General features: G+C 37.3%; 2 protein-coding genes across 6 annotated transcripts in view; one reads left to right on the forward strand and one right to left on the reverse strand.

Annotated features, from left to right (window-relative positions):
• polr3a (polymerase (RNA) III (DNA directed) polypeptide A) overlaps positions 1-18,882 on the reverse strand; it is a 48,796-nt gene extending 29,914 nt beyond the window's left edge. Inside the window, exons 1-13 of one of the 2 annotated variants that reach the window (XM_077230861.1) lie at positions 18,662-18,882; positions 18,350-18,485; positions 18,120-18,257; positions 15,911-16,082; positions 15,191-15,345; positions 9,852-10,091; positions 8,482-8,644; positions 7,556-7,692; positions 6,923-7,026; positions 5,781-5,922; positions 3,483-3,623; positions 1,722-1,791; positions 671-798 (exon numbers count right to left, since the gene is read on the reverse strand). In XM_077230861.1, coding sequence (XP_077086976.1) covers positions 671-798; positions 1,722-1,791; positions 3,483-3,623; positions 5,781-5,922; positions 6,923-7,026; positions 7,556-7,692; positions 8,482-8,644; positions 9,852-10,091; positions 15,191-15,345; positions 15,911-16,082; positions 18,120-18,257; positions 18,350-18,485; positions 18,662-18,705 — 1,770 coding nt within the window. In that variant the 5' untranslated portion in view covers positions 18,706-18,882. The remainder of the gene's footprint in view (positions 1-670; positions 799-1,721; positions 1,792-3,482; positions 3,624-5,780; positions 5,923-6,922; positions 7,027-7,555; positions 7,693-8,481; positions 8,645-9,851; positions 10,092-15,190; positions 15,346-15,910; positions 16,083-18,119; positions 18,258-18,349; positions 18,486-18,661) is intronic. The other variant, XM_077230863.1, reaches the window with a different exon arrangement.
• A 7,435-nt stretch (positions 18,883-26,317) lies between these two features.
• The window catches only part of LOC143738792 (zinc finger MIZ domain-containing protein 1-like), a 49,221-nt gene continuing 48,927 nt past the window's right edge, over positions 26,318-26,611 (forward strand). For 2 of the 4 annotated variants that reach the window (XM_077230866.1, XM_077230865.1), the window contains exon 1: positions 26,331-26,449. The gene's annotated coding sequence lies outside the window, so the exon portion shown is untranslated. Of the gene's footprint in view, positions 26,450-26,611 lie in introns of all 4 variants that reach the window. The other 2 variants (XM_077230864.1, XM_077230867.1) reach the window with 2 other exon arrangements.

Genomic DNA, 26,611 nt, shown 5'->3' on the forward strand with positions numbered 1-26,611 from the left:
AACAACAAGTCTCCCGCATATTGATAGCGGCTCCCTGATGTTCGCAAATTAGTTCAAATCTCCTGAAATCTAGAGCTCGCGAGCTCCAAACCACGTAGCGCGCGCACGACAGAGAGGGAGAGAGCGAGAGTCCTTGCGTGTGTGTGCAAATGTGCGCGCGTGTGCCTCACGAAGCGCTTTTTTTTTATGATTATGCACATTTTGTGTTTCTGTTTACATTTATTTTATAACTTGAATGTATAGGAAGAAAGAAATATACTTTATACTACTTACAGTTACATGGACTTTAGAGGTGTGTTAATAAAGCACCTGTTTGTTACAGTTGTGGTTTGTATTCAACACATGTACAATATTGTACATTATTTAAAAATATACTCAGGTACTTAATTACTTGTGTATTATTATTGAATCGATATCGAAGCTAATAAATCAATATCGAATCGAAGCCTCAAGAATCGAAATCGAATCGTGAAATTCCTGACAATACCCAGCCCTAGTACAAAGCATAAACAAAAAAAGTGTCTATCCAATAAAGAACTTTCCTTTTTCTAAAACGGCTCAGAAAAAAAAAAAGAGAGCATGTACAGGGTTTATAAGGCGAGAAGCAGCACTGCAGGGGAAATATCATCATTTTCCCCCACAGAGCATCAACTCAACCTTCATGCCAGACCTTGAGAATCGCAGGATGAGGGAGCGAGATCTTCACTTTCTCATCTTTTCCCACCAGGATGGAGGCGACGATCTGACAGGCTTTGGTTCGGTCGAAGAATGTGTCTTTGAGCGTGAGCAGATAAGCACCTGTCACATGATACAGAAGAACACATGAACATCAGCGGTTTAAAGGTGTATTGTGTAATATTTAGGAGGATCTGTTGACAGAAATGCAATATCATATGCATAACTATGTTTTCAGTGGTGTATAAATACATCACATAATGAACCGTTATGTTTTTATTACCTTTGAATGAGCCATTTCTAATCTACACACACCACGTGTCTCTTTACATCGACATATTTCTAAAGTGCCCCTAAACGGACACACGCGTTTCGTCACTATGTTGTTCTTTGCGCAAAGATGCTAGCTAAAGTCAGCGAATAAAACTCTGACACGATGAACAAGTGACAATAATATTTGCAATAACATATCGTTTTACTGAATAATTAAGTAAATATAATTTCTTTATCTTTGTAAAGAAACCTCTTTGCTTAACTGGCTACTCTCTAATGTCTCAGACGACGACATCACTTCCTGTCGGCCACCATAACTTCTGTTGGGTGCAATTCGCAACCTCACCACTAGATCCCGCTAAAAATTACACACTGCACCTTTAACAGCCATTATGCTCTATTTAGAATTTGTTGTAGTTCCACTGTTGGACACTGGGTAGAGTTTGGTTTTAATAGGTATATAGGTAGCCAGAGAGCAAGTGAAGTCAGGTGTAACTAATGAGGGAAGCAAACAATTTTTGACCGTGTCAGGATCGTATGTGGACATGCAAACTTGTGGATTATAAAGTGTTTTGGCATCGGAACTGAGACAAATAAAGGGATACATGCATTACTGGACTGGGAGCGTCTTGTTTGGATCTCACGAGTCAGAAATAATCTTACAACACCTCTAAGTGACAAGAAGGTCATTGTCGCTACAAGCGGTTTAACAGCGCCATCTTCAGACGAGACATAAGATGCTAAAATCTGATTGGTTCAGGAGGAAAACTCACCTGTCAGAAAGTCCTGAATGGCTGCGATCAGCGGCTCACCGTTTCTGGGAGTGACCAGATTTGCCTTCGTCTATGTGAGGATCACAGATTCAGATTTATTTAGTGCCATGTCAGCATCCAAGGCTATTTTCATGGCAAAAATTAAAGTACAAAAATACAAATCATATAAACACAATAGAAAATAAACAAACAAAAACATATCAAAAACAAAAACAAGTCATATTATACAAGATTTTTTTTAATTAATATAAAAAAATCCCAAACCTTTTTAGGCATAATCTTACTAAATAAGTCCTTAAGTGAGGTAACTTCATAAAAAAGCATTCAATTTGTATTAAGTCCAGGACAATCTAATAAAATATGTTTAACGTATAAATATGCAGATCCCATATTCTGAGGGCGGTTTAGTTTGTCTGTAACACTTTACAATAAGGTTCATTAGTTAACTACCTTAATTAACATGAACAATACTTATTATTCAGCATTTATTAATTCAGGTAATATTCATTTCAACATTTACTAATACTTTATTAAAAATCAAAGGTTGTATTTGTTAACATTAGTTAATGCACTGTGAACTAACATGAACAAACAATGAACAACTGTATTTTTATTAACTAACATTAAAGGTCCCATATTATGCAAAATTCACTTTTGCATGCTGTTTGGACATAAATGTGTGTTGGCAGTGTGTGTACACCACCACCTAATAGTGATAAAAATCCACTCACTCCTTTTTTATTAATCCCCATAAATCATCAGCAGTGTCTCCCAACGAACTGTTTTCAGAATGCTGTTTTAGTGACGTCACTAAGTACAGGCCCCGCCCACGAGTGTTGACAAACACTGCTGATCTAACATAGACCCGCCCTGATCGAGTTCACAGCTGCTGCACTGACGAGAATGTCTCCCAGCATTGTAGGTGTTGTGTGGCTGGATGTATTAATCCACACAGCTCTCTCTATTTACTCCCGAAATCTGAGGCAGCCGCTGAAGACGAGGTGGAATTATTTTGTTTTTAAAGAAACTGCTCCCTCAACTCTACCGAAATTCGTGTATGTACTTAAGCACTTCTTATATCTTACCGTTTACTCAGCTCTTACGGTGAGTTTCTGAAGTAAAACTGATGCTTCATTTTTTGTGTTATGTACAATAAACTTTATTAAACTCATCAGTATATGTTTGATCATCATTCGGACCTGGTGCGAAACAGCAGACTTGTAGGCTATTAATAGTGGATACATACAAGGAGATGACAAATACGTTATAACCGTAATTAAACTACTAAACTATACCTGTTCCATCTCTATACAGCACTCTGACTCTGTAGGCATTATTGTCCGACTCCGGGTCGAAATGAACACCGTTACTGAGAGTTTCTGATAATATTATCATCATTCTGTGAGATGAAATCGTCCTGAGACTGAGCGCGAGCTCTTGAAGCTCCGCCCCCTGTGACGTGCTCATTTGCATTTAAAGGGCACACACTAAAACAGCGCGTTTTTCTGAGCACCAAAAAATTACAATTTAAACATGCTGTAAAAAAAATTATCTGTTGGGTATTTTGAGCTAAAACTTCACATACACACTCTGGGGACATCAGAGACCTATTTTACATCTTGTGAAAAGGGGCATAATATGGGACCTTTAACAAAGATTAATAAATACTGTAACAAATGTATTGCTCATTGTTATTTTATGTTTGTTAGCACATTAACTCCCAACACTTTACATTAAGGAGCATTAGTTAGTGTTTCTCACCCCCATGAGGACGAGAGCTTCAGCTTTGGCCTCTTCTGTCTGCGGGAGGTGAAGGTTCATCTCGTCTCCGTCAAAGTCAGCGTTGTACGGTGTACACACACACTCGTTAAAGCGAAACGTCCGATGAGGTTTCACACGCGCCTGGAACAGAATACAGGAGAATTGACACCGATTTCACATATTATTAGCCCCTGAATCAATATCAATGACTGGGGTGATTTTGTAATGGAGTAAATCTGCATAGAAACTATTATAGTTAACTAATGTAGTTAACTAGAGTTTAATAAATGGAACCTTATTGTAAAGTGTTACCGATTTGTTATGTCCCGTGAGTTCAGTGTTGGACGGATCAGTTGTTTTATCCATTCATTAAAGTGAATCGGTTCAAAAGGAGTCATTAGTTCGCGAATTGAAGGTGTCATTAACGGACCACAGCACACGTTGTGTGATTATCCCGGCAGTTAGGACATCGCACAAGATTTGTCTCAACACAGAAAACATTTCATCACTGGATATTTTTTGTTGTTGTTGTTGTTTGTTTATTGAAAGTGTGGTTTATCTGAATGTGTGGGAACGGTTTTCAGAGAAGATTTTTCTAGGACAATTCACAACCAGCGGTAGTTCAGGGAAAAAATATATCCGAATGCTTCACGTGAAACTTCGGTCTTCCGACCTTTTACCATTGTGTATTCTCAAAGATATTCAGTCAACTTAATTCATTAATATGCGCGAGGGAGGAAGAGAGAGCAAGACAGTTTGAAAACGGTGAGTGCGCGCACAACCGGGGCGCTCTCTCTCTCTACTCGTTCTCTCGGTTTAACAAGCGCAACAGTCAGTCATCGATCACTCACCGGTCAAATAAGGCTTTGGCGGGACAAAAATACACTTTGGCGGCCGCCAAAAAATGTTCAATGCAGGAAGGGCATTCTGACTTTATTTTCAATTCTCGTGTTCGTTCAAGCTCAGAAATAAGAGACTTATCTTTGTGTCTGCCCGGCTCACAGAAAACAACGCGCAAGTTCCAGTCTTCTTACGCTTGATGTTTAAACTGACAGGACTTAAAAACACATGCAAATGATAAACTTTCACTATATGATGGTTAAACTTTGCAATTAATCTGCGAATCGCAAGCGTTACAGGCCGGGGAGCTGCTGGCCCGTACTGATCATGAATCACCGATCAACTACGATCCCTAAGGCTACTTACATCGCACATCCTGCGATGTGACTATCGTGGATGCGCACATCGCGATATCGATGCTAAAATGATATATCGTGCAGCCCTAATTTATATATATATATTTTTTTTAATGTGTATATGTGACCCTGGACCTCAAAACCAGTCACATGGGCAATTTTTTTAAACTGAGATTTATACATCACATGAAAGCTGAATAAATAACCATTGATGTCTGGTTTGTAAGGATAGGACAATATTTGGCAGAGATACAAATATTTGTAAATCTGGAATCTGAGGGTGCCAAAAAAAATGAAACATTGAGAAAATCGCCTTTAAAGTTGTCCATTTATATTCTTGATTGTACTGCATTCACTAAAAAAAAATATGTTTTATATATTTACGGTAGGAAGTTTACAAAATATCTACAAGGAACATGATCTTAATATCCAAATGATTTTTGGCATAAAAGAAAAATCGATAATTTTGACCCATACGATGCATTGTTGGATATTGCCACAAATATACAAGTGAGACTTGTGACTGGTTTTGTGATCCAGGATCACATATTCTTATACACATTACATCGATCCCAGCCGAGGAATAGGGTCTTATCTAGCCAAACGAGATTCAACATGATCATGTAATGTGTGGCGCATCTCAGAGCAAGACGAGCAACCTTCATGTCTGTCTTTCTTCAGTTGAAAAGACATGAACACCTTGAATGATGTGGGGTTAAGTAAATATCAGGAAATTTTAATTCTGAAATGAACTGATCATTTAAACAAAGAAAGTAAACTGTACGCAAAAAAGTATTACAGTTTTTCCTGTGTAGTTTATGCCAATTTAACTAGCAGAGCAGAAATACATAATCATGTTTTGCTTCGTCACTTCAAAGTCGCATGGGATTTCCTCCTTAGCGTAAAGGTTGAGAAGTGCCTGGACTTCGGCATAGACTAAAATATTGATTTTGGAATTTAAGAATCGGTATCAGTTCATCAGAAGATTAATTAAATCTGATTAATCGATACGGTCACTTTCTTCGTGTCATTTTTTTAAATGTTGATTTGCGTCCACATAAACACAGAGTTAAATTGGAAGAAATGAGGAATAATAACTCACGATATGAGCCATGATGCTGAGTTTATGCAGAGAAGGTTGCCGGTTAAACAGCACAATGTCGCCATCAATCATGTGTCTCTCGACCACGTCCCCGTACTTCAGCTCTTGAGCCATCTTCTCTCGATTACCGTACTTCAAAAACCTGAAGCAAACACATTCAGAGGATGAAGGAATAGCGCATGGTAGAATGAAAAACCGCAAGTCTTACCAAACTTCTATGACTTTCTTTCTTTGTAGAAGTTTTGAAGAATGTATGAACAATGAAAGTGGATGGTGAATTACATCATCAAGCTCAGGAAAGAACATCATAACAGTATTTGTTTGCTATAATCAAGAATGCATCAGGGTGTCTATAGATATAAACAAGTTAAATTTAAGACTAAGTCCTTTTTAATGCCACTTTGAATGAAATTTAAGACCAAATCTGTGATGGAAATACACATTATATTACATGCGTATATGTAATAATTAATGTTTAACCCAAGTAATTTAATATTAACTACTTGTTTATTGAACTAAAATCAATGTAACATTTGCAATCGTGAGAATATTCAGCAAAATAGCTCGTCAAGTTATGTTACTTAATTATATCATATGTTATAAATAAAAAAACTCAACATTTTGAATTTTTACCTCAGTATGTTTCTTCTGTGAGTTTGTGTGTGCTGTTATGCTCATTTGTTTTGATTTCTCACTATAAAATCTCTCACAGAGACAGAGCGTGAGTCTGAACAGCGCTACCAGAAATACATTATCAATCGCTGTTTATGTAATAAAATCAGAATCATTCTCGCGATTCGACGCTTCACTGGTTATTTGACGGACATTGTGTCCGACAGACTGGAGAAGTTTTAGCGGTAATGTGACCAGAAATATTTAAGACCCATCGAATCTGACTTAAATAAAGTTTTCCTAATTAAAAAGTATTAAAATGTCTTAAAGACATTTTAAGGAACCGCGGCCACCCTGATCACTATTTTTTTGTTGTTATTGTTCGTCTCAGAAAAGCAACCATACCTATGCTTTTATGATGTTTTGTAATAATCAAACAGGTTTGCGATGACATGAGGGAGAGTAAATGATGACAGAACATTAATTTTTGGATGATTTTTAAGCAGAGAGGATAGAGAAGTGTATTTGACCTCTTCATCTGCATGTGTCTCTGTTGAATGAAATTTGCTCCCGGGTGAACTTCAGGACCGCTACGCACCAGCTTCCTCAACATCTCAATGTTGGCTTTATTCACCTAAAAGAAAATACACACCAAAGTCTTTGCATTCCACATTTTATACTTTTTTACCAACCAATTACCAACTACTGAGCATTTAGAAATAATTTTGTGTGTATGTGTCCGTTCAAGTGCAAGTAAACGCAAAATGAGAATCAATTCGGTGTTCAAGCGCTGTCTGAAACGCGCCGTACGGATCAACAACGCTATTTTTAAGGAAAAAACATTCAAATGTATCATTTTGGTGAGCAAAGATGAGTTTTAAGGGATAAAATTATTGACTACAGGGTGACTTTAAATATTTTTTTAAATTACAACTTTCAGAAATTTTCTTAAAAAATAAAAAATTTTTAGTGCCACATTAGTGTAGATAAATAACAAATAAATGCTTCTTGACTATCAAAATTTCATTAACCCAATTATTAAATCCCAAAAAATTAAAAACAAAACGTAAAATAGGAAAAAGTTATCAATTTCACCAACTAATTGAATTGTAAAAATAAATAATTGTGAACGCCTTATGACCCGCAGTAGTAACTGCTCTGACCTTCTCCGGGTAGGTGAGGATTTTGGCGACGTGAACCGGTACAGCGACCTCATCAATCCTCAGGTTTGGGTCGGGAGAGATGACCGTTCTGCCGGAGAAATCCACTCTCTTTCCAGACAGGTTACCACGAAACCGCCCTGGAAATAGTAAACCCAGGCAAGTTGATGTGCCAGCAATGCTAGAGATACACACACAAATACACACACTTTTGCAGTCTAGGCCACTTGAGAGCGCGTGCACTGGGCGAAGTAAGTCCGCAAGACTGTCCCATGTCTTAAAAATGCCAAAGTGCAGTTCCCTTAATGCACACTATCTCCAATATCGTGGCTAAGTGTATCCCATCATGCACTATGTCCGTCATGCAAATCTGCCAAATGCATAAATGTTCTGGAGCTCATGTGCCTTGGAAAGGCGATATGATGAGGAAAACATTCCACTGTCATTTTTATTAATTAGGTACATATAATTCGATAGTAAAAACAAAGTGTTGCGCATTTTATTGGTGCAAAGATGAGTATGAAATGTGTAGGTCTGTTTTGTACAACTGTTTTTATCACTTAATTAGAAGCATCACAATTTAAAATTTGTGTTTTCTGTAAGTTACATAGCAACTACTGACCAGACATGTAGAAGTTTATTTTAAAATGCAAAGTATTGAAAATTTTATAAATAAAATCTCTGAAAACACATGCATTTATTGCAAGACTATAAGTGTGTCCCATCGAGTAATCAAATGTTCTACACACACTTGCAGTCTTTACGCCTACTTGGACACTTGACCAAATAGAGGAAATACGTCATGCAAGTAGACAAGTGGTCAAGTGCAAAGACCGCAAGTGTGCGTATTTGGACAAGGCAAAATATAACACCAGCATTTCCACTGAGACTCATGGGAAAGGCTAGTGTTCAGCAAAGTCGGGTCGTACCCTGTTTTCCCTTGAGTCTTTGGACAAAGCCACGGGTCCATTTCTTGGGTGCCATGTTGAGCGGGATCCCCGAAAGCTCGCTGTTAATGTACAAAGCGCACTGGAGCTGCAGGAAGTCCCAGTCCTCCATGATCATCTGGGTTTTGGCTCCTGACATGCGGTGCTGTGGGAGTACACAACTACAATTATGCCACATTTACCAGTCACGTATATACTAGAGATGCACTGACACTAAATTTCTCTGCCGAAAGTATCGATAGGCGATTATTCAGAATGACATCGGCCGATAACAATACCCATTGTTTGATTTTTCTTAAAGACAATTTTTTTTTCACAAATAATGCTGCAAACTATACAGGGAACTTCTCATTTGATACACTATACAACAACAGAGCTATTATATTCAACTGCTATTTGTTTCCAGATACAATATTAACACTCAAATAAAAGCTGAAATGTTTGTAATGCTACAACTATTGAACATCAAGTAGTTTTCATAAACACATCTTCATGGCACATTTATTCAAACATACATATATAATTAACAGTAAATAAGCTCTCCTCTAGTGTTTTTAACGCTTACTCGCGAACTGTGAACACTGGATAACTTCCCTGAGGTAAACGCAACATTAAATGATATTGTTCACTAGCTGTCATTGACGTCTTTCCACGGATGAAACACAGATTGAGTGATTACATGAGACAATACAGATTTCGGTAAGTTGTACTGCATCTTTCAACATACCTTCTGATATTCATACATTTTTTTTTTAGATAAATTGTATTAAAGTGGAAGAAAAGCCTCCGCTTGAACTGAGGCGCTACAGCGATCTGTCACGTCACATTTAAGAGCGTCAAAACGCCATTTATTGTTTGAATTTCGTGACATAATGGAATGAACTCCAGGCTAGGCTTAAGATTGGTGCGCTAATTTTCTTAGCTGCTTTTAAAAAAAGAATCTCTGACATGCTGACGGACATATGCACTTGTTTTAATTAATGATAGGTAGATCTCGACATTTAGTTTTTATTTAGTTTGTTTATAAATTTTATACTCAGTATTTTTTTTCTGTGGGGATATTTTGTAAACTTTGTTTAAATCTGTATTGTATTTTAATTTACGAAATGTATTGTTTTTCAGCTCATGGTTGAAAATTGAGCAATACAGGACTCCCTTGTAAAAGAGTCTGGGACATTTCCTGTTTAAATAAAGGTTATACGTATATATATGCCAGTCACGTCACTGAATAATGCATTTCTACAGACAAAATACATCCGTGTGATCCAATCAAATAATAGTTGGACTGTTTTTCCTCCGCCTTCGTCTACTCGTGTTTGGCATCTCAAACGGGCCTGATGCGACCTGGGTACCTTCTTGATGACGTCGTTGAGGAAGATGATTTCGGTTAACTTCATGGTCAGATCATCTTCATTGGTGCCTGATTTGAGGTCGCTGACGACGGAGGGCCGGATGCACAGCGGAGGAACTAACAGGCGCGTCAGGATCAGGTCAGCGGGTTTCCCGGATTCAGAATTCATCAGCAGAAGAGGAATATCCTCGTTTGGAATCCTCCGGAAAAGATTCAACACAACCAGAGGATTGAGGTTTTCCTGGATGACAAGGAACGAGAAGAGGAAATATAAAACTTTCAGTTAGTGGTGCAAATGATCACAAAACTGACGGTTTTGTCAGTTTTCAAAATTTACAGATTCCGAGCCACGGATCGGATAATTTTTCGTAAATTAAATAAATAAATAATATATATATATATATATATATATATATATATATATATATATGGGAGGGTGTGTGAATATAACTGTACTTTTCATTTATTACTTAAAGCTCACTTGAAGCGATACCACATTAAAAAACTACTAACCTAACTGATAAAATTAAAACATTATTAAAAACAAGTGAACAGTCAGTAATTAAATAAGAACAAACACACAAATTACAAGAAGAGATGAACACTAAATAACAAAGTTACAAAGTCTAATAGTATCAGGTAGAGGTGGGCGATATATCGTTTAGACTATAATATCCAAATTGTTGTCTTGACGATATGCAAAATTGGGATATCGAATATTTCATAATTTGTACAATCCGACCCCCCAAACATGAAAAGAGCTGAAGGAAGTTAAAGAGAAAACAAATAACGCACACTATAACCTTCTAAACAATTATATGTAGCGAGTTTAATACTGTAGGGGTTTGTTTGACTGTATTTTATTTTTTGTACAAAATCACGATCGTTTCTCAATTGCACGAGAGTAAGCTGCTAAAGTTACTAATTTGCGATATACAACTACGAAGTACTTGCATGTGTGTTATGACGTTTAGGTTGAAGCAGCAATCCAAAATCGTAAAGAGAAGGCAAAATATGCGTTGTTTGTGGAAAAATGATCTTAAGTTAAAAAGTTTTTCTTAAATGTCTGTGGCGTCCTCGAGTGGCGAGCTTTGTGATTGCATCATTAGAAAATTGCATTGTATGAGTCCAAAAAATGGAATACATTTTCCCAAGAGATCGGTTCCGTACGCATTACAAACCGAACCATTCCGGTGGTTGGACTATTTTTCCTGCCGACCAAAATCCGCGCTGGAGCGAACACCACAATGTTGCGCAACATCAACTGGCAAATGTAATGAAAGCGGAACGAAACTCATTATTTTGTGCTTTACGGACCATTTATCATTTCGACAAATATCAGTGCAGCGCGATCCGATCTTGAAGCAACACCGTTACTACATAAGAGATCCAGTAAACAAAGCATTTGAATTCGCCACCTAAGTAATAACATCGCTACGAGATCTAGTGAGAAGCGTTACGATTTCTCCACTATTAACTGATCAAACAGCGCTGATGTGGAAACCAGGAGAAACATTGTTCCATGAATGAACTAGTTACAGGTTTTAAGTCCACAGATCATTCACCATGGATTTAATGTAGTAACACTAACTTGTAACCATGGAAGTTTGGCGGAAATATTAAAATGCTTTCAAGTACGTCACACATCTTTTTCCAGCACTTCAAAACTCAAATGTTATATGTTATTTAAATTTTATTTTTAATGTGATGACCAAAACATTATTTGTTCATCCTTCAAAGATTACCCCCATTTATAAAACTAAAAGTTTCAAGATGTAGAAAAACTCACAATTATTTAAAAATAATTTTTCTATTAATAAATAGGAAATTTCTATGGCGTTTCTTTATTTTTGCTGTATCGAAAACGTACCGAACCGTGACACCACTGTATCGTATCAAAACAAACCGTGAATTTTGTGAACCGTTACACCCCTATTAAAAATATAAAAGAACAATAAAGACTTTGAATAATAAATGACTATTGAATAATATTTTATTATTTTAAAAAGTTTAGGAGTCTTTAAATCAATAATGTCTCATATCTTTATGTACTAGTAATTCTATACAATAATAGGTCAAATGCTGCAAGTCAAAAGACCAACTGGACCTTCTTTACCAGTTTGCACACATTTCTTTGAAGGATTGCAAAAATATCGTCTGAATATCGATATCGAGATATTGAAAAAAAATATCGAGATATTAATTTATCAATATCTCCCACCCCTAGTATCAGGTACTGAAATTATTAATTAGGCCTAAATATAAAATAACACTATTTGTTCACTTTAGAAATTAAATATCGTTACATCTTTGTTAAAGCTGTATTTTCTTGTTTTATTAACATTAAAGGCACACTATGCAAGAATTTTACCTTAATATAACAGCTTCAAAGTCATTTCGGTGGTAAACAAACTTATATTAGGGCGAATCATCCTCGTAGTAAAGCTTTGGGGGGGACGCCGCTGGAAAAACCAGCAATGCAAGTTTGAGAGGAGCGCCCCCGACAAAACTCGCGAGAATCACGAAATGCTTTACGGCAACGACGTCACACACATCAACAACAACATGAAGCACGAAGACACTTGCGCGCATTTCAGACGTGATACTCGAGTCGAAGATGGAAAAAGTAAAGAAAACGCGGTCGGAAGAGACTAGGAAAAGGAAAAGAGAATCTGACCGTGTGAGGAACCGGACAAGAGTCCCACTCGGTCGGGCATTTACTCGTTGGCGCGAGCTAAAAAGCAGCACTGGATGCAACAGCCAATGCTGACCTGGCGATCTTGTTGATGGACTAGTAAGTAAATATCTTATTTGTAAACTTGTTTGCGTTCTATATTGTATGTTGTTGCGCTTGCTTGTAGTATGTCATTTTTTACGATGCTGTTCATTCATCCATTGTTGATAATTAGACCAGTCCAATAATTTATCATGAGATTATCATGAGAACAGTTGTCCATATCTCACATAATTATCAGGACACAAATAAGCCTAGCGGTTGTAAAAAGTGTAAACGAGCACAATTTGCAAACTATTATGATAAATTGCAATAATCATGTCTAATGACATCACAACGGCGAATGTTATGAAATAATGCGACGTAAATTTAACTTTATTGATGTCATCTGGCATTTTGTAATGTTTACATTACAATCAAAAAACACAAATGAAATTATACAGTAGTCCTAGACTATAGGCTATTTACTTGTGATTTAGCAGCAATCATGTAAAAACGTTATAAGCCAGCAAACGCGGTAGGCTACTTTATTATTATAAAGTAGTCGAACACTTGACATGTAGTTATTATTATCCTTTTACCATCATCAGTAGTTCAGTAGACTATGCAGTAGGGCTGTGCAATTAATCGAATTTCGATTTCAATTTCGATTTCGGCTCCCAACGATCTCCAAAATAGTACAATCGACTAAAAACGATTATTTTGTCCTGTGTTCTGAATGACTCGCGCACGCGCACATCCGCCTCTCCCGAAGCCATAAACTCTCTCAGCCTATAGTCATAAACTGCAAGCACAATAAACTTCACAATAACAATTGGCTAATTTAATATACTGACTGGAGTGAGAACATAGACGTATCTCGAGCTGTCGCAGATCTCTGCTCAATCACTGTACCGCCTCAGTTCAAGCGAACGGCAGCGCGAGCGCACATGACCTGATCATCTGTTCCGCTTTACAGCACGAAACAAATCGAGAATGAACACAGGGAGCGACATCAACACTTGTCTGCTTGTCCGGGAAAGGGGGATTTTTAAATTTCAAGTAAAGGAGTTTTACTTGCCCGACCGATCGAAACGCGAGATGGTTTTGATCTTATACAGTCAGAGTGTAAACAGAGATCGGTAATGGACAGTTTCTGGAAGCTGCGCTGCCTGTCTATTTGTGAGAGAGACATTAGTGGAGAAATCAAAACAAATGAGCCTAACAGCTCACACAAAAACTCACACAAGAAACATACTGAGGTAGAAATGTTGAGTTTTTTTTAACATATGTTGTTAAGTAACATAACACGACTAAGGGCTGTTCTATATCACGATTGCAAATGTTACATTGAATTTATACTTTCATAAACAAGTAGCCTAGTTTATATGTAGTAACTTACATTTTAGACGGAATATTGACTGGTTTTGTTCTATTTCACCGACGAAAATAGTTACACAAGAAAAGCATCACCTAAGCGCTGTGTTTTGTTACTGAATGATTCATTATTTTGAACAAATCGTTTTAATGAATGACTGAATGATTCATTTATTAAGACGGTCACTTGTCGCCACCTATTGTTTAAAGGTATCATTGATTTTATTTTTTATTTTATTATTTGTTTTAATCTCATAATATTTTTACAGTTGTAATTTTGCAGTGTAAATTAATTGAATGGATACCAGCCCTTTTTATAACAACTGAATTTGATCAAATGTAAGAATTTGACATAACACATATATTTAGTAAGGTTTAATAAATTGTCCTTTATAAAGGCAAAAAACACCCTGGTGACCCCCTACAACAAATTAATTTGTAAACATGTCACCTTTTTCACCACTTGTGAGTTTGCAGGTCTGTTTAATAGTTCAAAAAGTTCAATAAATGTTCACATTTAGATTTTTTTAAGAGTTGTTGAAAGGTGTGTTTTAATAAATGCAACACGTTCCCAAAGTCATGTAAAATAATCGTGTTACATAATCGTGATTTCAATACTGACCAAAATAATCGTGATTATGATTTTTTCCATAATCGAGCAGCCTTACTATGCAGTAGCCTAATATTTGTATGAAATCGTGAAACATTACCTGGTCAATATCTTCCGAGTCTATCTGTGCCTGTTGCATGCCCGACGCTTCTATCCTACCGAACAGGTACCAGTGTGGGGGGTGGGGGTATTTACCACAGTGCAAGTATTCCACAGTGACTCTAGGGGTCGCTTTTGACAAAAACAGAATTCCTGCATAGTGTGCCTTTAATGACAGACAGGAATATTAGGCTGCTGTCACTTTAAGACTGAATGCACCGACCGAAAAAACTGACAAACATCCGGTTTCTTTCTCAGCTGTTCATATATGACATAACCGAGAGAATACTTGCCGAGACGGGCATTTAGAAATCATTTTGTGTGTATGTGTCCGTTCAAGTGCAAGTAAACGCAAAATGAGAATCATCGGTGTTCAATCGCTGTCTGAAGCGCTATGTGCACGACTACTTTCAGTTCTATCAGATCAAATAACAATGCAGGCAAAATCCCAGAGCAACCTCACAGAAACCCCCTACAAAACACTATCACTGCGTGGACAAGCACTGTTAGTTTTCCTACATCCTGACTGGTGGATATTAACCTGTGCTCTGGCCAGCAGTGACTCCACTTCTTTGTTGTGTTCAATGGCGACATCAAACGACTGGAGGAAATCAGACACCATGGGATCGATGACTTTCTTCGTGGTCTTATACTTTTCATGAATGATCTTCAGCAAGCCACATTTCTTCACAGGGCCTGGAGAGACATGAGCAATGTTTCAAAAATCAATTCAAATTCTGGAGGTCATAAGATACTTGTTATAAAAACTTTCGTTTCCTTAATGTGTTAATGTGTTTCAGTGTTATTTTACATTTTATTACAGTTTCTGTACCTGAAAATCTTAAAACACTGTTTATTTCATTAGTAACTTTGTTCAGTTGTATCTATCTGTTGCTATTGTTCTTTTTTAATTACTGAGTGTTTTACTTGTCTTTAATGCTTGAAATTTATATTAGTTAGGCTAGTTGTTTTTCTATGGTATTTTTAAACCACAAGCAAATCTTCCTTGCATAAGTGTTCTCTATCCTGTTTAATTCTGTTCATGATATTCAGCTAGAATTAAATGATTTGCAATAAGACTAAATGTGAATGATAAGTTTTATTTACAGTATTGGAATCAAAATAAAGAATCGATAAGAATCAGAATCAATAAGCAGAATCGAAATTGGAATCAGAATCGTTAAAATTGAAACGAAACCCTAATGTTTCATCACAAAGATCAATGCAGAAGAGTGCAGAATTCATCAAGCCGCTGTTTTACCGTTAAACGCATTGCAGGACACGCATATGGTTTTCTTCCTGCATTTGTCAGAGATCTTCTTCTTGAGGCCGCGCTTCTGCAGATACGCCAGTCCAGGTCTGCGCAAGTAATCCAGAAACTGAAGCTTTTCCTCTTTGGCGAGAAGGATGTGAGAACACGTCTTACAGACCATCTGCGTGAATGTAAATTTATATTAGTATAAATATAAAGATTTGCATAACTGTAATAATAGGTCAAACATATAAAATAACAAACACTATCAATACAAATACTAATAATATAAAAATACGGTGACACTTTAGATTAGGGTCCAATTCTCAATATTAACTAGTTTCATAGTACCGTGCATTAGGGGTGGGCGATATAGTCTCAAAATTCTATCACGATATTTCAAGAATATTTGCGATAATGATATTTATGACGATATAGACATTTTTTTTGTTGTTGTTGAAAATTTTCTTATTATGTTTATGTTGCCTAAATGTTTGCTCACTGATTGCGTTTTTACAATGTGGTAATTTTGTTGTTAAGAGTTTACACAACTCAAGGAAGCTTGATTTCAATCTTTGAATTAAATGTTAAATGTGTGTAGGTCTAACACCAGTATTCAGAAATACTACAGAAACATAATAAAGTAATCAAATGTAAAATAACACAGTCTTTTAGTTCTGTTTCCTGATTAAATTAAATACATAGGCTAATAATTCTCATTCATTACAATTAAAGCTATCTTTTGTTGTTTTGACGACAACATTAATGACAGACGCATAGCCTATGGCTGCTGTCACTTTTACAGCTAGTGCACGGATCTATTGCTGTTTTCATTATACTGTCCGTCACACTGTCACATGCGTTTTATACATAACAAGACTGGATGACAATATGGCAAGCCGTTTTAGCTTAAATTGTACCCAGCCTTTCTCTTCGTAACTGCATTTTTTCTGGTAAGAATTCAATTAGAGAGCTTTACAATTCAATTCTTACTAGTAACAATTACAATTAGAGAGCTCTTTAATGCAATTATTACTAGTCAAAACTGATTTAGAGAACTCTACAATTCAGTTCTTACTAGTAAGAATCCAATTGCAGAGCTCTTTAATTCAATACTTACTAGTAACAATTACAATTAGAGAGCTCTCTAATTCAATTACAGAGCTCTGCAATTATACATACTTTAATTCGTTTTTTTTAATAGTAACAATTCAATTATAGAGCTCTGTAATTAAAAATGAATGGAAGTCAAAGGAGACATATGACTAGTAAAAACTCATTTGTAGAGCTCTCTAATTGGAATTGTTACTAAGAACTGAATTAGAGAGCTTTGCAATTCTATTTTTACTAGTAAGAATGCAATTACGACAAGTAAGGCTAGGTACAATTAAAGCTGAAACGGGTTGCAATATGACAACTCTCGGAGAAGGTGAACCCTCAGGTCGGGTGCAAGGTCTTTTGTGTGGGGAGGCGGCGCTTGTCAGTCACATGGCAGGGTTTCCCATTCGTTCATTTATTTGTGGCGGCCCGCCACAATATCAACGCTGACCGCCACACATTGATTTTCAAATGTTTTTTTTTTATTATTGTTTTTTTTTTACTAAGCCTATTTAAAATCGTGTTTGATTGCAGAGCGCCGTAGTGCATTCGCGCAGCGCTACCTCTCGCTCGTCTGACTGCAATTCACTTTTGCTTTATTTAAACAAAGCTTTATGCTGGCGAAATTATTTTTCAAAAGTTTTTTGCATATGGCCTGTTGAGGCTTTTTTATTTGTTTGTTTGTTTACAAAAGGTCCTAAATGGCAGTTTTGCCTGTTATGGAATGTATCACTATTTATGTCTGAGCCTAATGATTAATATTTTTTGAAGTGCAATTTTGTTTACATCCATTTTATTAATTGTTTTTAGTATTTATTCAAGTGCATTTTTTGTTAACAGACTGAGTGATTTTATTGTTTTGGGTTATTTTGTTCATTTATTCCGCATATTTAAAATGTGTGCCGTTTTCAGTGTTAAACAGTCTTTAGAAATAATGGTTTATTGATCTTTGAAAAGGTGTACATGCATTAATTTGCCATCATCATTATTTTAGATGAAAATGGTCTCAGAACGACAATATTATCGTTTATCGCAATAATTTCTTGGACAATTTATCGTCCAGCAAAATTTGTTATCGTGACAGGCCTATTACAGACACAGAGACACGTTGTAACCTCACCTGTAGGATCCCAACAATAGCTTTGAAGTATCCGACGTGAAAGCAGGGCAGCTCCAGATCCAGATAGCCATAGTGTCCGAGACAGTCCGCAAGGTTCTTCCCACAGGTTTCACACGGCCTGTCCTTCTCGCTGGTACCCTGAACACATGAGAGATGATCAAGCCCTGTTTAATCATCTAACAAACCATGTTTCTGTGGTATTAAGAGTGTGTGTGCATTAGTGGTGTCACCATGCGGTGGTCCAGGACTCCATACTGCAGTGGTGTGTGGCTGGTGTCCTGGCTGTAAAGGTTCTTGCTGACCACCTGAATATGAGCCTGTTGTCTCATCTGTTCTGCTGATTTCATGCCAAAACAGATGTGACTTCTGATAAAGCCAGAGAAATAAACACCAAAATTACTCATAACATGCATTAACTACTTTTGAATGCATGAACAAATTCATACACACATGCACAGTCAGTCAGACAGACAGCTGACATGATATTTGTGTGTAAAGTTCTGATGAAACGTGTTTATCCTGCATGCAAGCCACAAACTTACATCTTTTTGGCCACATCCGTCTCTCTAAACTGCTCCTTCACCATGACTGCGGCGCGTTCACGCAGTCAGCGTGTGAATTCAGTGAAAATAATATAATTATGGTGATATATGCGTACACTGCGGCGTTTAAGGAAGATCTCGTCAATGAATCCTTCTGCCACATGCAGCACTGCTTGATTTGACGTCGCTGCGTGCGCGTCCATGAGTCTCTCAAGAAGACTGAGCGCGTCACCGGCGTCTCATCTGCGCACAGTGACACCTGCCGACGGGGAGCGCTCTGGAAAAATACATTCTTATTCGAAGTCTTATTAAAAAATGTATATTTTGGATCAGAAGCAGTTACATTTGAATGAGTGTGAATTATATACATTTTGGAGGTTATTTCTGTATGTTTTGAAAGGTTCGAAGCAACTTGGTAGTGGACGTTTGCATTTTTAGACACGGCCACTAGATGTCACTGCTCTTTTATTTATAAACCGAAAGATACAGTACATGAACATTTTAGAATTATTTTGATGAGAATAATGATGAGCACCGGAATGGCTGGCAGATGTGTAATTAATTTTTATTCAAGTATCTGATTTGCATAAACAAACTCTGTTTGACACGAATGAACACCTGCAGCCTGCAATTCTGTTGCAAAATCGACAAGTGATTTCACTTCATGTTCAAGAAACAGGTCCTTGTGTGTTCATAATTACATTCTGTAAAATATAATTTATAAATTACCTGTGGGTCAAATGCCCTCACTGATATATTTAGTGAAATATCTAGAGGATATTTGATCTAGACCCAGTACCTTATTTTCAGTAAAGCTGGATTAAAACTGCCGGTGGGAAGTTTGAACGCCACTCGTTTCACTTGTTTGCCGCTTAAAAAAGAAAAAGCCGTTAACGTTAGTCGCTCGCGCTAGGCTCAAGCTCGTGTCACTGAGGAGATGATGCATCTTTAAAAGGCTTTGATGTTGGTTTTCAGGACTGTAAAAGTGACTGGAAATACAGCCTTCTAACTTAATACAAGTGGATATTGCGTCAGCTTGGTTGTTTCTTCACAACGAAACACAAAGTCGACAGACCCTTCATCCTCTCTGTTCCCCAGTGGTGGAACAACTCGAGCTGCCAACGATCTGATGAGACCATCACAATAATCGTGAGTGTACAACTACAAACAAAGTTTTTGTTTTAAAAAAAACTGCTCTAGCCAGTAATCTATTTTATATTTGGCATATTGATCATGGCTCTTATGATAATGTTATGATTCAGATTCCAGGTGTATCCATCGGTCTGCCAACAGGTGGCGCTGTTTGATTGTGGTTTGTTTACAGCAGCAGCTAGTTTTGTGTAACCGGGCCTATACTCGACCCGAACTGGACTCGAAGCTGTGCTAACAAGTTAAAGACCGCGTTTTCCCCGACATCTGTTAGGTTACACCAGACAATGTCTAATAAGGGGAGAACTTTCACTCCCAGTAAACTTCCGGCTTCTGAACTGGTTGCAGTTCCGCTCTGGCTCCATATGAGGGCGCTCACAGGACTAGTGTAGAATGAATGGAGGTCAATGGAGATATACCCCTCAAAATCCAATTTTCTCAAGGTAATATTTTTGTCTAGTAATTTGAATGTTGTATTCGAAAGGAGATGCAAAGAAATTACTCACTGTTGGGTGTTAGATATCTCAGAGTCACTTATTTGCTTTAAAAAGTCTTTTAAAATGACGTTAATGACGTCATACTCATCGTACGACCGAGATACTGCTTTACGGCAATCCTTCGGTCACTTTGGTGCTTTCGCGCTCTGCACTTTCTTTTCTCTCGAGGCATCGAAAACACCGCTGACACAGGTAAATACACGTGCTAGAAGAGTTTTTGTTTTGTTGTTTTAAAAGACCACACCGAAAATACACACACACACATTCTGGTCCGGCTTCGGATGCCATGATACCATCAAGCGGTATCTCTGGTCGTAATCAGTCCTTCACTGACCAATCAGCGTTCATTAGCAGAATGCTAGCGTGTTATGGGCAACAACAACTCAACCTGTAAGAAATCTAAAGGACATACGTACTCGTTCATTCAACTTTCGACCTATAACCCATGTTGAACTTGCAAAACCTACAATCAAATCTGAGATTTCTCAACGGCAATCGGGTGAAAGAGACAAATTTAGCTGTCTAGCTCCATAGACTCCCATTCATTTTGTACTCAGGGCGATCGCCCTCCAGTGGAACTCTGGTGGAACTACAACCAAAATTCGGTACAATAGGGCTTAATAGGGAGTGAATAGGCTCTCTGTAGACGGCTCTGGTTACACTCATCCATCTGATTTCGATTCTTGAATGAACCGTTCTTTTGAGCAGGTTCTCTGGAAGTTACCGGTTAAGCCGGTAAAACTGTAGTTCCAGGCTGATGACGCAAGACAAGAAGTCAAAGTAGCACGTCAGACTCAAAAAGAACCGCATGAACCGGTTCAAACAACTGTCGAAGTTTGCCGAGGATTACCGAGGAGTCTGATGAGTGAGTTGACGATACTATGCAAGACTGCATTTGCAAGCATTTACTGTAAATATGCTTATGACTACTGTTATTAAATAACATTTTATTAAAACCTACAAAACACTTTCTGTCGAGAGATGTAAATACATTTTACTATAGTTTATTATGCATGCAGATTTCTATATTTTAAGTTGTCAAAGTCCCTCTTAAGTCAATTATTGTATCCCTTAAAACTCATCTTTGATCAACAAAATTACATATTTAATGCCTTAAAACAGCTTGAATGTAACTCGACACCCTTGCCTCGTTTAGTACACGGTTCTTTGAATATGCAAATTTGCCCCGCCTCCACTCACTCACTCACTCAGACATCCACTCGTTGACGATCACACGTTGATCTGATTGGTTACAAGGAAGTTTGTGACGTCAGAAACACCAGCGTTTTCAGCAATGCTGTCGACTTGTGAATTTACACATGGTTTGTCTTAAAGCATATTAAAAACACCACATATAAACAACATTAAAACCTGGATTTTCACCACAGGGGGACTTCAGGATATTTATAGTCTGCATACTTTTACCCTACACACTTGCATTTGTAACAGAATCCTTAACCCTTTCAAACTATTAATTAAAATTATGTTAAAATATAAATAATTTAATTAATTCATATATTAATTCCTCATAGTGCTTTAAGCTTATTATGCACCAAACTCACCATTGGCCTTCAGTTCTTACTGTGCTTTGTTTTGTATTTAGACTGTAAATTTCAACAGAATGTGATTTCATGTTCAAGTTCAGAGTCTGACTCTGTAAATCTGTAAAAGGATTTACGCGCTCAGGCTTTTAAAAACCTTTCAGACCGTCCAGGAAAGCTCTTGTCAAGCAGCATCTCTGTATTACCGTGTTAATAGCTGAAGGATCATCTGATGCTGTAGAATAGACAGATGAAGCTAATGCATCCAGGTGAGAGAGACTAAAAGATGTTTTCAGTGTGGAATAATTCGATTTCAATCTCCAAAACATGAACGTGCAATGATTTATTCATCTGTAGTTTGTTTATGGCGTCTGTTGAGTTTAAGGAAGCGTTAGTTAAGTTAACTGACTAACAGGACGCCGAGTCTATCCACCATCCTCGTGTAATGATTTATTGTAAACGCATTTTAAAACTGTGTACAAGGAGAATGTTTTAAGGCTGTTATTAACTTTGTGCTCCAGTGAATTTTTTATTTATTTATTTTTTTTGGTTTTTGAGAGTCTTGCAAGTCTTGTTTGGGTTTGATCTTTGTGCAAATACTGTTCTGAGGATGAAATTATGAATAAATAAAATGTGTGTGTGTGTGTGTGTGTGTGTGTGTGTGTGTGTGTGTGTGTGTGTGTGTGTGTGTGTGTGTGTGTGTGTGTGTGTGTGAGTCAGTAATGGACGCGCCGAGGTGAAGGAGAGGTCAGAAATATGAAATGCAGAGGATGGTTATAAAACGTCTTTTATCGGTAGAGCACAGACCATCTGACCATTACTGCTCCATCACAACACCGTGTGTGTGTGTGTGTGTGTGTGTGTGTGTGTGTGTGTGTGTGTAAAGTAACTAATGATGTTTTCAGACAGCAATACAGTCTTGACCAATGCTTTACAGCAACACATGCATCAACACTTCACTGCAAAAAAAAAAAAATCAATATCTTGTTGTGTTTTCCAATAAATAGAGCAGCAAATACTTTGAAGCATACTTAGAAGAAAATTTGATAAAATTATGTTTTTGTACACTAAACATTTTATTTTTATGGCACAAGTCAAGATATAAAAATAATATTCAAGACATCACGACTCAGTATTTTTGTAAAGCTGCTTTGAAACAATGTGCATGGGAAAATAACTTATTATTATAAATAGTTTAAATTAATTAACTTTAATTTTAATAAAAAAAAATTAATTTAAAATTAAAATAATAGGAATGAGATTTTTTTCTGCTTTTTTAACCCCACATTTTGATGCTGTTGCTGTCTTGTAAAACATGCATTGCTTGATTACATGCATTCAAGTATATATATATCACAAGACATGACCTAGACACCTGTGTGTGTTTCAGCTAATGTCATTACTGAAGGACACCAATCCTGTCCAGCAGATTAAGGTCAGTGTGTGAAGAGTCAGTGGCATATGTTAGCGTTTAAGCTTTCGTTAGTGTCTGTTAAGCTGTAACCGTTGTGTGTCCTAAAGCTGAAGAAACAGAGACGGGAGAGCAGGAGAATCACTCCGACTTATGCTTAAATAAAATAATCATATGCGTTATGTAAATGTTCTTTATACTAGTGATTATTAGAATGTAATTAGGGTTCATTTGGATAATACAAATTACTGCACATAGTAAACTAACAATAATTGCAACTGCTTCACTTACTATTTTAAAAATGATGATGCAGTATGCTAGTATTCTGTTCAGTGTGGCTTAAGTAACCTATAAAATAGCATTGAAGCGTTTAGAAATGAGATCTGCACACTGACGTGAATGCGGACATTTTTTATTTAGCAACCGTAATGTCTTAAAACATCATTGGATCTGCGATTTCTGAAGGGTCAGTGTGTGCAGAAGTGGTTCAGCATGTTATCTTTTTTCTTTTTCTTTTTTCGTTTGGTTCAGCATCGTTATCTTCATGCAGTGTGATGTCGCTCTGTCAGCAGCCAATCAGAGCTCAGCATATGGAGCACCAGAGGAAGGCATCAGATTCTGTTTCCTGTGGTGTGTGTGTGTGGCACTTTATCGCTCATTAGAGCTCAGCACTCCTGCATGTGATAATATTCATAACGCCGTTTATGTTCTATCACATGGCAATCTGTGAGATCAGGAGCTGCAGGCTATAAAAACTGCAGAAGAGGAAATATGAGTGTGCGTTTGCATGCTACCCGCTTCGGTATGAGAGAGAGTTACTCTGACATTTAATTAATCAATTCAGGTCATGTGATTAAATGGCCCTTTGATGAACCCACATGTTTGAATCTGCTCGGCCACACCTGAGCGTAACTACACAAATGTGCTTCTAAAAGTGTATCTGCATGCAAATCATATGTTAATCTACTGTATATTATACGCACACTTCAGATCAAACCAAGGCATTTAAAGGGATAGTTCACCCAAAAATGAGCATTTTCTCACCGTGATTTCTTCTGTGAAACATGAAATGAGATGTTAAACAGAATGTTTGTAATGTAAAAGGAAGCGATGAAGTCATATGAACATACTTTTGTGATACTTTATGGTGCTTTTTTGTCTGAGAGTATGTTGTTGGATCTCATTCTGCTCTAACATATTTGTGTACAACAAAAGAAAGAAAGCCATATGGGTTTGGAAGAAAAATGAGGGCGAGTAAATGACCAAATTCTTATTTTCAGTTGTCAACTTTTCTTTTGACCTTAATGCAAATGCATATATATAATGGCTTGATTCAACTCGAACCTGCGTTTGTGCAACCTCATGCTTAAATCCAGATAACAGTGGTGTAAACAGTTTGAACGCGTCTCACGTCTTCAGACGGGCCGAGGAAGTCGTTCGGTGTGTGTGTCCCTGTCTGTAACACCCCCAGGCTCGCAGGCTTGTGTGTATTTGCATATGTGAAGATAGCAGAGAGGCTGTATGTGCAGATAAGTGGAGCCGGGCAGAAATCAATGCAGATGGTGACCTTTAACACAACTCATGACCCCTATTGTTCAGTCCTGTCTCTCATACACACACATGCACACAGTGGCTGGTAACATGCATATTTTATATATATATATATAACCTTTATATTTGTGTAAATCAGTGTAAATATATGAAGTGCTGGTGTCGAAGGAACCAAGTGTCACTGATGTTGCTACATTGTCAAGGACCACAATGGAAATAAGCCTTTAACTTGAACTGAAATCTTCATTCCTGATACATAAACCTGTCATTTAATACGAAGAGTGTGTGTGTGTGTGTGTGTGTGTGTGTGTGTGTGTGTGTGTGTTTGGTCCTGGTATTATGGAGACAAAATGTCCCCGCAAAGATGGCAATATCCAAAAATCCTTGTCCTTGTGGGGTCATTTTTGTTCCCCATGAGGAATATAGCTTATAAATGTGTGTGTGTGTGTGATGAGTAGGTTTAGGGGTCAGGTTAGTGTGTGTGTGTGTGTGTGTGTGTGTGTGTGTGTGTGTGTGTGTGTGTGTTTGTGAGAGAGAGAGAGAGAGAGAGAGAGAGAGTGTGTGTGTGTGTGTGTGTGTGTGAGAGAGAGAGAGAGAGAGAGAGAGAGAGTGAGAGTGTGTGTGTGTGAGAGAGAGAGAGAGAGTGTGTGTGTGTGTGTGTGTGTGTGTGTGTGTGTGTGTGTGTGTGTCTCTGACGTCACGCCCAGTCAGGCTGCTGCTGCCGCGGATCTCAAATATGTTCTTTGTTACTCTGAGCTTTACTCCGGGGAACCGCAAAACACGGAGTCCGGAGCGCGATTCTTACTGACCCCAAACTTTTGATCAGTTGTGTATAATGTTACAAAAGCTTTCTATTTTAAATAAATGCTGTTTTTTTTTGTTGAACTTTCTATTCAAACAATCTAGAAAAAATGTGCACAACATTGATAATTATAGTAATACACGTTTCTTGAGGATCAAATCAACATATTATATATACTGATATCTGAAGGATCATGTGACACTGAAGACTGGAGTAATGATGCAGAAAATTCAGCTCTGATCACAGGAATAAATTACATTTTACCATATATATACTATATATACAGTATTTTGCTGTATTTTTTGATCAAATAAATGTAGCCTTGGTGAGCAGAAGAGACTTATTTAAAAAAAAAATTACAATTCTTACCGATCCCAAACTTTTATGTACTATATGTATATGTATATATAAAATATATATTTTTATATAATTTATTATATTGTTTTATTTTATTTATATATGTATATTTCATATAATATACAATTTTATATATATATAACACATATTTTCTAATGCTTTATTAAATTAGCATAAAAAAGACTGCTCTATTTTAAAATGTGTTTGTAAGTTAGTGTGTTTAACCTGACAGTTTTTGCTGCTTACACCATTTGGGTCATTTTCCCCTCAATGCGCCATAAGTATTTGGATTGTGTTTCCGCCGGAATCCTGGATCATTGTAATCCATTACATGTTTTCCATCTGTCCACGGTGTGTGTGTGGAAATAGAAAGAGCTGGATGTAATGTGACACTGAACTGAGCAGATCATGAGAGAGAAACACAACACACTTCGGCAGCTCAGCGGATTCTGTCACTCATCCTCCGGTGGGGTTTAACCGGTAAGACCGTGTGTGGCTTCTTCAACTGCTTTAGTTCGGGGTGGTTTTGAGTTTCGAGTTTATCTTAATCTCCGGTTCACGAGTTCCCGGTGTTCCGACGGTGCGCGCGCGCGCGCGTGTGCGCAATCGGTTTCAAGCGGGATCGCGATTCGGATCGTTAAA

This window comes from Siphateles boraxobius, unplaced genomic scaffold, assembly GCF_051911475.1.
Source record: "Siphateles boraxobius isolate OS27281-9 unplaced genomic scaffold, OSU_SipBor_1 151, whole genome shotgun sequence".
Classification (NCBI taxonomy): domain Eukaryota; kingdom Metazoa; phylum Chordata; class Actinopteri; order Cypriniformes; family Leuciscidae; genus Siphateles; species Siphateles boraxobius.